This window comes from Triplophysa rosa, linkage group LG10 (genome assembly GCF_024868665.1).
Source record: "Triplophysa rosa linkage group LG10, Trosa_1v2, whole genome shotgun sequence".
Lineage (NCBI taxonomy): Eukaryota > Metazoa > Chordata > Actinopteri > Cypriniformes > Nemacheilidae > Triplophysa > Triplophysa rosa.
In genome coordinates, this window is record NC_079899.1 from 19,654,544 (window position 1) to 19,668,112 (window position 13,569).

A 13,569-nucleotide genomic window follows, 5' to 3' on the forward strand; every position below is an offset into this window, starting at 1 on the left:
CAGAATTGTTGGCATCTTTCTTGTTTCCCGTTCGAACCAAAAATGTGCTTTCTTGCTTGAAGCCATGATGTTTTCCATAAAACGAAACGGCTGTCCGCTGCCGTGCGTGTGTGTAACCTGTCGAAAGTGCCGCGAACGTTCGGGTACTAGTGCGATTAAGATTTGTACTGTACATGTCTATATCGCACTTCGATAATGCGACAAAAATAGGAGTACTCCACCCGTCTTAATTCGATTTGTGTTTACTACGATTATGAGTTTAGACGGATTAAGATAATCAAAAAGATCTGTTTACATGGCCCATTCTTAATCAGAGTATTGTCTTAATCGTGTTAATATCGGATTATTGTTGTCCATGTAAACGTGGTCATTGAATCTGTTTTTTTGTTGTTGCTCATACTCAAGTAATTATTCCCGCAAACAGACGTAGAGTACAGTCACATAATACTGGCGTGTACGGGGTTAAGAGTTTCACTCAGAGAGCAATGGCAGATGAAAAAGAACAGAGCCAATTATGAATAATGTCAGATCCAAGAGGAAAGTTTAGAGCATGACACAGATATGGTGCTTGTGTATGTGTTGGCTCAAGGATATGAAGTGTGTGCTCTTGGGAAGCCAAAAGATAAAGAGTGCAACAAGAAATCAGATTCTATTAGACATGTTTTATTATAGTTGGATTTTAAGGCCAACCATACTATCTGCCAATTTGAAATATGCTTTTAATCAGTGTGTAGGTTTGGCAATTCTTGATGATTGGGGTTTATGAGATGTAACCACCATTACAGTAAAGCGTATTATTTATAGAGTGTGAAGACTGAAGACTACAGAGGACGGTTAGGACTGCTGAGAAGATCATTGCTGCTCCCCTGCCCACCCTTCAAGAACTGTATACACCCAGAGTGAGGAAAAGGGCTCAGAAAATCACCCTGGACCTCTCACATCTAAGCCATCATCTCTTCACAATGCTGCCGTCTGGTCGGCGTACAGAGCACCAAAGCGCACCAAAACAACCAGACACAAAAACAGCTTCTTCCCTCAGGCCATCTACCTCTTGAACAGTTCAATGTTTTTTTACCCACCGTGCAATTAATAACTCTGTGCAATAATAATTAAGTGCAATATTAATTATATCCTCCAGATAATACATATCTATTTTTATACAACTTTTTCTGTAAATTATATTTCATTCTGCTGTATATAGCAGATACCTTGTACAATAGTGTATTCTTATTTTTTACTTGTACATATTTACATACACACATAGCTTTACTCTCTATATCTTTATTTTATGTTTATTGTATTGTATTTCTTTTTTTGTTAGGCCTTATTTAAATCATCTGTGTACTGTATTCTATTGTGTTATGGTCTCTGTGTATTGCTGTTGCTGTTTCTGTGTACTGGATGCTCCTGTCACCAAAACAAATTCCTTGTATGTGCAAACATACTTGGCAATAAAGCTCTTTCTGATTTCTGATTCTGAGTGTGAAAAACTGAATAAAATGGGTTAACAACTCAGAATCTGGTCGTATAAATGTATATGTGTTTAATATCCAACATCTGGCTCGCATCTTTGCGATTGTATAAACTCGGTGTGTTTGAAAGATAAAGCTCTGGAGGTCGTGGTGGTCCTGCCAAGGCGCAAGCAGGAGTGGGCGGAAAGGGTTGGTCACGTGATCCTCTCACCAAGTTCCCACGCAAAACACTGCTCACACGCTCGCACGCGCATCCAGTGCGCGCTTACTGCCCTAAACTCGCAACTGTTCTAAAAATTGAGACTACTGCTGTTTAAATCTAGCTGTTTTTTTCACTTGGCCGAAGGTGATTTGGGGAGTTATAATGTTTCCTGTTGCACTACTGAGAATAAACTTAAACTTGGAGAGAAGCTGAGAACGTGAAAGGTGAGCATCGTGTGTTTCTTAGACTTGTTTAGATATTGTATGGATGCGAGACATTGCAACATAATATTTTGTACGTTTTGAGATGTTTTTTTGTATATTTCTGTAGTATCTGTATAGATATACAGTAGATAGCAAGTGCGTCATTTGGAAGTATTCTTTTATGTGGGTTGTGAAGTTGAATCTGATATATGGTTATATAACGCAGCTGTTCTACAATGGCTATGTCTCTAAATGCTGTGAGTTGCCTACCTAAAAGCATTTTGAGTATGCTGTGATCCCCAAAGCGCTGCGTGTGCCTATATGACGCCCAAAATATTGCATGCGCGTACGATTCCCAAAAGTTGCGTGCGCGCATGTGGTTCCCAAAAATGTTGCTTGTGCATAAATTGGCCCAAAATGTTGTATGCGTGTTCTGTTGCGAAGAATCCTGTCTAGATAAGCAGCTAACTAAGTTTTGAGTCACAGTCAATTGCGACTAGCGCGCAGGCGATGGCCGCGAGACGCGCAACAAATGATTGGGGGCGAAGACTTCTAGTTTTAAAATGATGGTATTTTTACAATGCTTACAAACGTCCTGGAAATAGAAGTAGATTTAAAAGAAACAATAGCAACTTTTACACGTTTGTGTGAGGTGGGTGTTGGGGTGATTTTGGGTTGAAGGGGGGTTCAAGGTGACAATTGTTCTCGGTTGGGTGCAGACAGATATTCATGACTACATGGGTTGTCAGCTGGAGAGCAGACACACAGGTGTGTGCGAATGTGTTTATCTGTGTGTGTGTAAATGTGTTTATTTGTGTGTATGTGTTTAGACAATTCACTCAATGTAATCCAAAGTGCTCTGACCTTTTTACATTCAAACAGCAACTGCAGCTTCACAAGGATCAGAAAAAACACTCAACCCAAGCTTTCATTTTCTCTCTCTCTCACACTGAAACAGAGTGTTGTGTGTTGTGTTTATGTATGAGCGCGGGTGAGTGCGTTGAGATGAGTGTGGGTGTAGAGGGGGGGTCTAGCATCCGCCCCCCATCCAGTCTAAATGTGAAGAAAGTCTATGGTGATAGCACAGAAGAACTACATTCTCCAGAGTCTCTGAGGCTCAGCGCCATGTCACCTGACCTGAGGCAGGACTTCAGTATGATGGAAAAGAAAAAGAGAGTTACACAGATTCTGCAAAGTCCAGTAAGACTCCCACATACACTCACACACAAGTGAGAATGCTTTCTCTCTCTAATCTCTCGCTCTCTCTCCCTCTCTCTCTGCATTTTTAAAAGGAGCCCACGCTTGTGTTTCATTGCATAACAACCAACAAGTGGAAATCGGTTGCCCTTAGTAACCGTGCATAGATGATCAGAATTGCTAGTAATGAATAGATTAAATAAAGGACCCAGAGTGATTTCTTTGTATAATGCTGCAGAAGCATTTTAAGGCCACTACTTCTATTTCTATGAAGTTTGCACCCTGTTTACTCCCCTGGATTGTGTTGTCCACTTGTGCTCGGATAGCAAGAGAGTAAAGTCCAGATCGTACTTTAAGTGTCTATAAATTATGCACAATTTAGCGTAGCATAAACAACAACCTTGACATTTAAGTCCTGGTTTTGACACAGAGCATAGTCTTTCATAGGCTGCAGGCCTGGACCTTTTACGGTCCCAAACATGAATGATTTGATGGTATTTTATACATATGACTAAACATAAAGCCGGTTTTGTTTTCAGTGACTTTTCAGTACTGTTACTAATATGCTATGAGCAAATCAGAAATGTCCTATTTTTGAGATACCGCCACCCTAAATGTGGAAACTTTAGCCACACTTAAAAAGCTATGAATTTTATTTATATTTTATCTCTTGAGGCAAACAAATGATGTCATTTTTTTATAAAACACAGTATGTATTTCTACCAAGTAAAATTTAATAAAATAAAAAAACCGTTTACTTTTAAAGTAAATTTTTCTAGCACTAAAATGTTTATCAATGTTTATCACAGGACTTTAAAGAGGAGCTGGAGAGTATGGTAAAGGAGCAATACTCTAAGGGCAGTGACTCTGGTGGTCTACTAGGCCACATCGCGAACCTCATCATCAGCAACACACTGAGCAACACTGGCGTGTACAGCCCCAGCAGTAAGTGCACACACACTTGTATTGACACTGTGCTTTACAGACCCATTAAAGATTATTTACTGTGGCTCTGGTCAACAGATGGCAGGCATGCAACTCGCTATCTGCTCAGTGTAGAAAAAAGGCAAAACCAATATTTTTTTGTGTCGTCACACTGTGTTTCCAGGCGTGGGGTCAGTAAGTCCAGTGAATGATCTGTGTGGTTTGGAGTGGTTTAATTGTTCTAAAGCTGAGAGGCAGGGTCGCTGTAAACTGGCATGTTTGTACCGCCTACTCGACCTTTATGGAAACGCCCACTTTCCAAATACATACATTACTGTGAGTACTTAAACTTTGCTCTTATTGTATCTTGTTTAAACCCATTCATTTACTTTTATTATCTTTAACTGATTCTAACCTTCACCGACATTTTTGTCTCTGTCTATCATTTTTGTTCTTTAGCTACGTGTGAGCAAAGAGCAGGATCACATTCTCATTCTTCCTAAAGGACTATCGTTTTCAGAAGCCACAGCGGCCAGTCTGGTACACATACACACACGTTTGCTTTTATATATTGTGGTCCCCACAATGTATGAAAACCTGTTCACATACACAGATAGTAGCGGACACAGTTTGTAGTTTATGTTAAACTGAATTTGACCTACAAAGCTGGGCACCACAAATCTTAACAGTGTACAAACCGTATATACTATAAATACGTGGGCAGTCGTGGCCTAATGGTTAGAGAGTCGGACCAGAAGGTTGCCGGCTCGATTCTCATGTTCGGCGGGTAACGACTGAGGTGCCCTTGAGCAAGGCACCTTTCCCCCACTTGCTCCCCGGCGCTGCAGTGATAGCTGCCCACTGCTCCGGGTGTACGTGTGTTCACCACTTGCTGTGCCTGTGTTCACTACTCTCTGGATGGGTTAAATGCAGAGGTCACATTTCGGGTATGGGTCACCATATCTGACAAATAGGTCACTTTCACTTTTCACTTTTTAAATACATCAACTGTATATACATCAGTTTAATGTTTATGTTGTTCATAGATGAAGGTGAATCTGATTGGTGAAGTGGTCGATCAGGGGGCAACCACACTACCTGTGGATATTTCAGGATTCAAACCGCATGCAGCAGTCTATTGTGCTCGACCAGATGCCAAGTGTGTTATACATACATACACACCAACCACGGCTGCAGTGAGTACACACACACACTAAACATCGCATTGCTTTGTGAAATCTTTCTTGTACGCTATATAAATACATTTGAAATGAATCATAAAAAAGTAACAAACAGACTTTGTGTTTGTAGGTCTCCTCTATGAAATGTGGCATTTTACCCATTTCCCATGAAGCTTTGCTGCTGGGGGAGGTGTCTTATTTTAGCTACTATGGTGATGTAGATGACAAACAGGAGAGGATGGAACTGCAGAAAGCTTTGGGCCCCACTGCTAAGGTCTGTGAATTCTGGTACTCGTTGGCATGACAACCATCCAAAGTACACTGTAATTCAAATGAATGTCCTTTTTATTTGTTAATATTTATAGTAGTATTCCTGCTTTGTTGTTTACTAGGTACTGATGTAATTCTGCTGCTTTTTAGGTGTTAGTGCTGAGGAATCGAGGTTTATTGGCATTTGGAGAGACTACAGAAGAAGCCTTTCATTATTTGTACCACAGCCACCAAGCCTGTGAGATACAGGTACATGAACGTAGAATCAAATAAAAACAAATAAATAAAATAGTGCAACTTCATCATCTGTTTCTTTTACTCGATCTCTCTGCAGGTTAGTGCTCTGCTTTCTGCAGGTGGTGTTGAAAACCTGTGCGTGTTAGACAGGGCAAGTCTAAAAGCAGCTCCTTCCATTAATCCCAGTGGAAAAATGTCAGATGGACAGATCAGATGGAAGGTTGGAGAAGCAGAATTTGAATCCCTTATGAGAATGATGGATAATTTAGTAAGTGGCTTTTTTTAAACCTTTTTTACAATTCCATGTGTAAACACAAACATGTTGATATTCAGTGCAACAGCATGAGTGTGATATTCATTTTATAACAATTCAGATAATATTTTTTACATTCATATAAAATTGGCCAATTTAGTTTGTATATTTTTAAACTCAAAACACTTTAGATGTGCTTGTTTCCAAGCAACGCACAGACTGACAGCCTGCCTGTGCCTGGAATGATCTGCTCTGGAACATCACAAACATAAAAAAGCTTAGTGATGCAAACAGTGAAATGTCCCGGTGCTGTTAAACTAAACTTCAGCACTACTAACTAGAACTATTTGTTGTAAAATTTTGATTTTTTTAGTTGAATTAGTATATAAATAAATCTATAAAATATATATATATATATATATATAAAAAGACAGGCCAACTCCACTCATGTCCATCTTGTTTATTAACATGCTTATGCCTGATTTACCAGAGTTACAGAACTGGTTACACATACCGCCATCCCATAGTCAAAGAGAAGCCTAGACACCATAATGACGTGGAGATCCCAGCAACAGTGACTGGGATGGGACAAGAGGAAGCAGACGGGTTCCCGCAGAGTCCTTTGCACTTACAGGCACAAAGACGAGACAGAGAGAGGATACGATGGTTGAATTCACCTAACAGCTACCTGAAAGTGAATGTACCTGAGGAGTCCACCAATGGCACCTGTAGCCCACGTACCAAAACTACGGTATACACACAAGCATGCACCAAGACTAAATGCAAATATCAGGGTTTTAGACAGATGAGGATTAGTATTATATCCATAAATAAAAATTCAGTAGCTGCTTCAGGGAATGTCATGTCCAGAAATTCTCATGTGGAAGATGAGATTGGGATAACTCTGGGGATTGAACCATCAAAGTTGTGTACGTTATTTCCAGATAAAATCAGTATAGGAATAAATCTAAATATAAAAAGATTTTTATTTATCTAGAAAATTTGGAAGCAATGCATTGATTGTATATTTTTATTCAGGACTGACATGATCAAAGGAACTTTAAAATGTAATATATTCTTTTCCGGTCTGGACAAGTCAAAGTGATGGAAATAGTAATGTATTTTATGGTCAGCCCTAAGAAATATCTTTGAATCATTTATCCATTCATAATGACTAGATACATATTTTTAATGTTTGAAACTGCTTGTCCATATCAGATCATTTCAGGGTGCATACTTTTATTTTACCATTTTCACTCGTTTTTTTTTTGCTTAATGTTTACCCATTCATTTTTTAGTGGATGAAATCAGAGGAGTCTGGCAGCTGCAAGGACACCCCAATTAAGATTGAGGACCCCAACCAGTTTGTCCCACTAAATACCAACCCCACTGAAGTACTGGAAAAGAGAAATAAGGTGTGTGTGTGTGTGTGTGTGTGTGTGTGTGTGTGTGTGTGTGTGTGTGTGTGTGTGTGTGTGTGTGTGTGTGAGAGAGAGAGAGAGCACAGAACAGATTGTGCCCACAGATTGTGTTCCCTTCACTAAAGCACTGCTTTGTTTACGGTGGTTTAGATTCGGGAGCAGAACAGAGTGGATCTGATGACGGCAGGACCAAAGTCTCAGCTTCTGGCAGACATTGTCATCGATAAACCTCCCGGTCCTGTACGTAACTATACCAGTTAATCTAGCACAACACAATGCTTCTGAATGCATTTACAATAAAAAACGGCAAATACAATACAAGTAAAAGTGAGACACAAGTCAAATTCATTGCTCTTATGTAGGCTTTCATTTATGAGGATGAGGAGCAGACAGCCTCTCTACCGCCCAACCCTTTCGACCAATCAGAGACAGATCTTCAGGAATACACGCAAACTGTGGAGAATAAGTGCAACCAATCAGGTACACAGACTCTCTTTATCTCGCATACTGTATAACAGAATATTAACAAAAGGACATTGACATGTAGTTGACATGAAATTTCAAGCAGTGACAGCAGTGTCTTGCAGTGAGACATGCTACACGTAAACAACATTTTATTAATTCATGTATGTATTTAATGTCCATGTGCTGTTTACTGGTGCTTTTAAAAGTTGCATGACTAAAATGTAACAAAAATTAAAGGTTGACTAGACAAAGCACCTGAAATACAGCACACACTTTTCCTTACACGTAAAAAACACATGTTGTAAAGCAATGATACTGCATTTCAACCTTCTGATGTGTTTTCTTGACGTATCAACTCACTCAGAGGCCGATGAGGATCTGACAGATGGGGAAATGACCACATATGATGGATCCACTGTGTCCCTGTCAATCTCACCCCTCATGAGCCCAGAGAAAGGAGGTAAAGATGATGTCTCATATGCAGTGGGGTCCAAATGTCTGAGAGCACAAATCGTGGATGCATATACAAAGTTCAAGGATTATGAAGAACTTTTAAGATTATGCATTTCTGGCTTAGGTTACTGATAAGATAAGCAAAAGGGTCAGAGTTATCTATGTGGTTTCTTTGAAGCACAATATATTTTTAAAAATGTTCAAATCATCTTTTAAAATTTGTGGAAAAAATTGGTGAAAATCTTCATTAAAATGTATAATGTTGATTATATAATTGATCCTTTTCACGTTTCCGGGTTTCTCAGCAGTGGAAGTCATCATAGTTGGGTAAACAGTGAAAGGGAGACTACCACAAACATATTTTTTGCATTCTCATTTGCTCAAATAGCAAAAGAAAATCTCAACGATTGCGTTTTCACTACTTTCAACAAAATGAAAAAAAAAGAGTCTGATAACGGCAGTCAAAAGACAGAATGATGTCAAATTTACCGTGACTTCCATAGACGCTGTTTAAGAAACACCCTCACACTGGCATGAACTATTTTTAAGTAATAAAATACAAAGTATAGTGTTACAAACGTACATACATTTTTTTAGAGGATTTACGATGCTCATAGTCTTGTGAAAAAGCTCCATTGATATAATTGATAAAGAAAGCTGTATCACACCAGAAAAATGCTAAAGAGATGTATTTCCATTTAGAGTCTTAGATTTTTAGGCTGCACCAAGATGTTGGCTGGAACTGAATGAGTCATTTATTCTGCTCCTATTTGAATACCAAACAAGTTGCAGTGTCAAATACATCATTGACTAAAAAGCTCTCTCTCTCTTTCCTCAGACAGTCTCTCAGCCCTGTTGCAAAGCAGCGATGAGCTGACGCAGGATGATGACCTCACTCTAGAAGTAACAGAGCTCAGCATCACTAAAGAGATGCAGGTCTCCATAACAACCACCGTTGCCAATGACATTTCCATCACCAGCTCCTCTGAAAGTCAAAAATCCCCCAAAAAGAAGAAAAAGAAATTCCGTACTCTTTCTTTCTTGAGGATGTCCAAAAAGAAAGAGAAAGAGGAGAAAGGAAAAACGAAGGAAAAGGAAAAAGAGGATAAGGAAATGGAGGAAGAAAAAGAATGCAAGGATTGAAAGATAATGTGAAAGTGTGGTGAGTTAAGTGACTAGATGAATAGAGCTTGTTAATCGGCATCACGCCGCGTTGAATGTCGCACCATCTTGGGAGGATGGCTGCTAGTGTGTTCAATGCAGTGTTTTGTTATTCTCGTTTGATTAGGAAGTATAACTACGGTAGGTCGTTCTTGGTGTGTTAAAACTGCAATAGTATTACGCAGAGTCGTTCAGGAAAAGCCCATGGTTCTTTCACTTTCGATTTCTCTATATATCAAACAAAACAAGTAACGGTACATATCAAAACAATAATAGCAGTGGAATATTATCCTCCCAAGATGGCGGCGCCACTGCAACATGCAACATAGGGCGTGATGTCAGCTTCACATTCTCTGAGATGTGAAGGGAATTGTGGGTAATGTAGTTTCAGTAGGGTCCTGTGATAAATGTATTGTATGGATGTTCACCTTTGAATTGAAGCAATGATTTGTATGTGTAGATATTACACACACAGAATGTTTAATTTTACACACGTTTTGTTACAGCTATAGTAATAACTAGAGCATTAAAAGTGTCTAAATAGCCTAATTCATAACAATGTCCTACACTTTTCATAAACTGTACATACATGTCAGTAGGTAATAATAAATTGTGGCAAAATCCTTCAGGTCCTATACATGCTGTATGTGAGCAGTATCATGTGATAAAACATTTTGACGTCACTGTATGTTTAGATGAATTTTTTGCTGAATTTATCAGTAAATTGAAGACAAGAAACCTTATCATGGATTTATATGAGACTGTGTGACTGGATTCCTGCATGTCATGAATATTTGATTTTTTAAGGTATTGCAATTTAAAATGAAGGATAGTAGTTTAGTGTGATACAGCCATTTTAGCTTTGCTTGGTCTATACTTGTATTGATAGTTAATACTTGTGCTTTATTGATAGATTATAAAGTACTGCTGTATGTTTGTACACTGTTTTAAGATGTACTGTTAATGTTTATAGTTATGTTTTTGTCTTCAAAGGTAAAAAACTGCTTTTGTAATTTGCAGTGTCACAGTCACAATGTTTTCTCTTCAATAAACATGAAGATAGTCAACTATACATCTAACATCTTTGAAAACTCATGTTCACTGAATCGTCACAGCTCTGCAAAAAATATTCACTAACATTACCAATTATGCAACAATGCTGTATTTAACACCCATACATAAATGTTATATTTAACACACAACCAAAAAAAAGCATAAATTATTGGTATAGAAATGTCAACAAATCAATGTTTAATACTCTCAAATATGTAAATATACAAAACTGAAAAGCAAATTCAACAACAAATAGACTGAAGCACAATGCTTATTGGACACAAAAGTTCAGAAAGCAAAAAATGCAAAAACAGCTTCATTAGTTTGACAATACCTGTTTTCCTGAATCTGTGTATGTGGGTGGCCAGTAAATAAAAAAATCTAGAGGGCAAAGTTCTCATTATCTACATCATTAGAAGTGTGCAGAGCCAGTCCTGATAGCATAATAAGATCCATAAGATACATTAAAACAGTAGCTGTGGGAACTGTGCTATACTTATAAGTAGCTGGACTCTTGTATTATTAGTTACAACATCCAAAAACTTTCAGAACAGTACAGCTCAGACATCCAAATTTTAAAGCACCCGCTATAACTTGAAATATAGCAACTCTGGAAAGGTGCTACTATATTCATATTATGTTCAATCAAACTTAGGAACTCATATCCAGTATTTATCTGTTTTGTTTAACAGTGGTTGTTGAGGTTGATGGGATGAAACTGACAAACAGAACAGATCAATCATTGGGGCATCAAATGCCTGACATTGTACTTTGAAGTGTCGTTGTACTGAGTCATGGGTTTATCAGCAATACCACACGTGCCGACGCCGACCTTTCCATCCACGCTCTCTGGTGATGCAAATATACTCCTCTTCACCTAAAAGGTGAAGATCAAACCACATTAGCTTTATAAAAAGGTTACAATAAAATTCTTAAGAGGAACTCTCTCATACACACCTGTCCTTTCTTATTCTTGGAATAGGCTTTATTGTTAAACTGCTGCCATTTGGATTTCTGATCCTCTCTCTCCTGCTCCAGCTCCTTTATGCGCTGCACCTTCTTCTGTGCTTTCTTCTTCTTATATTCCCTCTGCTCTGCCAGTATCTCTTTCCTTAAAAAGAGAATTTAGATCTTTACATTATTTCATACATTATCTCTGAAATAATTGCTGTATATCAAAACAGACCTGTAAATACATTCTATCAAGCATCTACTTACTTGGATTTAGGCTTTCCATCGATCTGTTGCCTGCTCTGGCCCTCCTCTGGAGCTCTGAGGGATTGAAGAGGCACTACCTCTGCGTTGCCATAGCCACTGAAGGTGATGGCTGCCGTGGCATTCTCACCGTCGATCTCCTCGATCTCTGCCTCATACACCCTGTCAATCACACAGTACTGTAAGCAGGTGAGTACATATATATACTGAAATCCCTCCCCCAAAAGTTGCTGACCACCCACCATCCATTAACAGCCCTCCCAATCACCCAGCACTGTGTGCGTGATCGTATGATACTCACTGTCCGTCTTGATTCCAGACGGTCATACATCGGTCTCCGACTCTCCATCCGAGAGTGGACGCAGTAGCCTCCGAGCTTTTGGTGCTAGTGACACCCTCCACTGGCTGTGATGTCAACAGGTCTTTTGTCAACTCAATCACCTCCTATAACAACATATAAAAGCAATGATAAGATAAATATACTTACTTTGAAGAGTTTACGTCTTGCCAGCTCTATCATGGCGCAAATAGAGGCTATCAGGCTTCAACTTAAGTGATAAAAAGTGCCCTCCTGAAAAACATGGCAGACCACTAGTTCTGTTAATACAGGCTAATTATTAAAGGCAGAAAAAAAAAGATTGTATTGATTGCCAATAATGTCCCCCTCCCCAAACACTGGATAGTTCTGCTCCAAACCTGAAGGTCCTTCTGCAATTTAAGCAGATCTTCATTTTCCGGATCTGTGGAAAGTGCAGCTTCCACCTGCTGCAACTGTGCCTTGTAATTGTTCAACTGCTTTACCAACTCGTCAGACATCTTTAATGACAGGAATGTGAACAGTTAACACAGTGGCACACATAGAAAACAAAATAAAAATAGATCAAATTTAAGTCGGGTTTAGGTCACGTCTTTCTTACATACATGAGCATCTAATTCACTTGGCAGATTGTACGGTACTTTGGCAGAAACGTTAATAATTTATTTATTTTTCATAAAGATTTCATAAAGAGCTTTAATGCCACTGCTCTACACAAATACCACAGGTAATACCACAGCCATCAACAATAAAAGTGTAACGTTAGCGTCGTTTAGCCTGTGCTATGCTGCTTACTAGCAAAAATCCCCAGAAAGGCTAAAATAACAGCTGCAGAAACTAATTATGAATATTATATAGGTTATATGTACATATAATTACAAATAAATTATATACTACGTTCTCATTAAATGTAAACTCTTTGTTTTGGTTGAAAATAAATGCTAATCAGCGGCTCGTGCTCAGAAGCCGAGCGCAAGGCCCCAATGTTTATATTTATAAAGCATGACAACCGCGTATTCCTTTAACATATGCCTTACCTCTAAAGATTCCTGGTTATATGTTTATATGAAATATCAAGAAATTAAACGGTTTATGTGTCCATGTACTACTGTTTGTAATAAATAAAAAAAATCGCCCGTTCTTTGTTATCTTTCGTTCCTTTCACCGAGTCAACCTCTTTCCGGATGTGACGTCAAAGCCGCGTATGATAAAAGTTCTCGCGGGCGTAGAAGTCTCAGAATTTGTGGTGTTTATAACAATTACATTTGAACACAAAATAAAACTAATTTAAAGTTGATAAGGACTGCTTGAACTTGCGGTAAATATCTGTTTGTAAACAAAGGCTAGAGTACACAGCTTGGTAATATTCTTTCGGTCCACAGTACCGAGGTTGCAGATAAAATATTACGTTAGTTCATCCATGAACAGGGAAAACATCAATCTCTCAAATATGATACAATGAAGAAGAAAATCACAATGTTACATTTTAAACCAGTAGTACATAATCTTTAATCAAATCTGATTTTAAACCACATTAGTCGCGCCA

At 38.6% G+C, this 13,569-nt stretch overlaps 2 protein-coding genes across 3 annotated transcripts; one reads left to right on the forward strand and one right to left on the reverse strand.

The window, feature by feature from the left end:
* Window positions 1-1,688: 1,688 nt before the first annotated feature.
* On the forward strand, window positions 1,689-10,511 carry add3b (adducin 3 (gamma) b). Its single transcript, XM_057344131.1, has 15 exons — window positions 1,689-1,898; window positions 2,836-3,077; window positions 3,884-4,019; window positions 4,183-4,334; window positions 4,458-4,538; window positions 5,045-5,194; window positions 5,310-5,453; window positions 5,600-5,698; window positions 5,784-5,954; window positions 6,430-6,690; window positions 7,238-7,354; window positions 7,511-7,600; window positions 7,723-7,840; window positions 8,190-8,285; window positions 9,117-10,511. The coding sequence occupies exons 2-15, from the start codon at window positions 2,859-2,861 to the stop codon at window positions 9,419-9,421; spliced, it is 2,139 nt and encodes a 712-aa protein (XP_057200114.1). The 5' UTR covers window positions 1,689-1,898; window positions 2,836-2,858; the 3' UTR covers window positions 9,422-10,511.
* A 162-nt stretch (window positions 10,512-10,673) lies between these two features.
* Window positions 10,674-13,209, reverse strand: smndc1 (survival motor neuron domain containing 1). Of its 2 annotated transcripts, none has more exons than XM_057344132.1 (6): window positions 13,061-13,209; window positions 12,404-12,523; window positions 12,009-12,151; window positions 11,711-11,869; window positions 11,450-11,603; window positions 10,674-11,369 (listed from the first exon to the last, which is right to left on the reverse strand). In XM_057344132.1, exons 2-6 carry the CDS (start codon window positions 12,521-12,523, stop codon window positions 11,232-11,234), a joined length of 714 nt encoding a protein of 237 aa, XP_057200115.1. In that variant the 5' UTR covers window positions 13,061-13,209; the 3' UTR covers window positions 10,674-11,231. The 2 variants fall into 2 exon arrangements, with proteins under 2 accessions (XP_057200115.1, XP_057200116.1); XM_057344133.1 differs by lacking the exon at window positions 13,061-13,209 and adding an exon at window positions 12,195-12,278 and having other exon boundaries at window positions 12,009-12,112; window positions 12,404-12,516.
* Window positions 13,210-13,569: the final 360 nt, after the last annotated feature.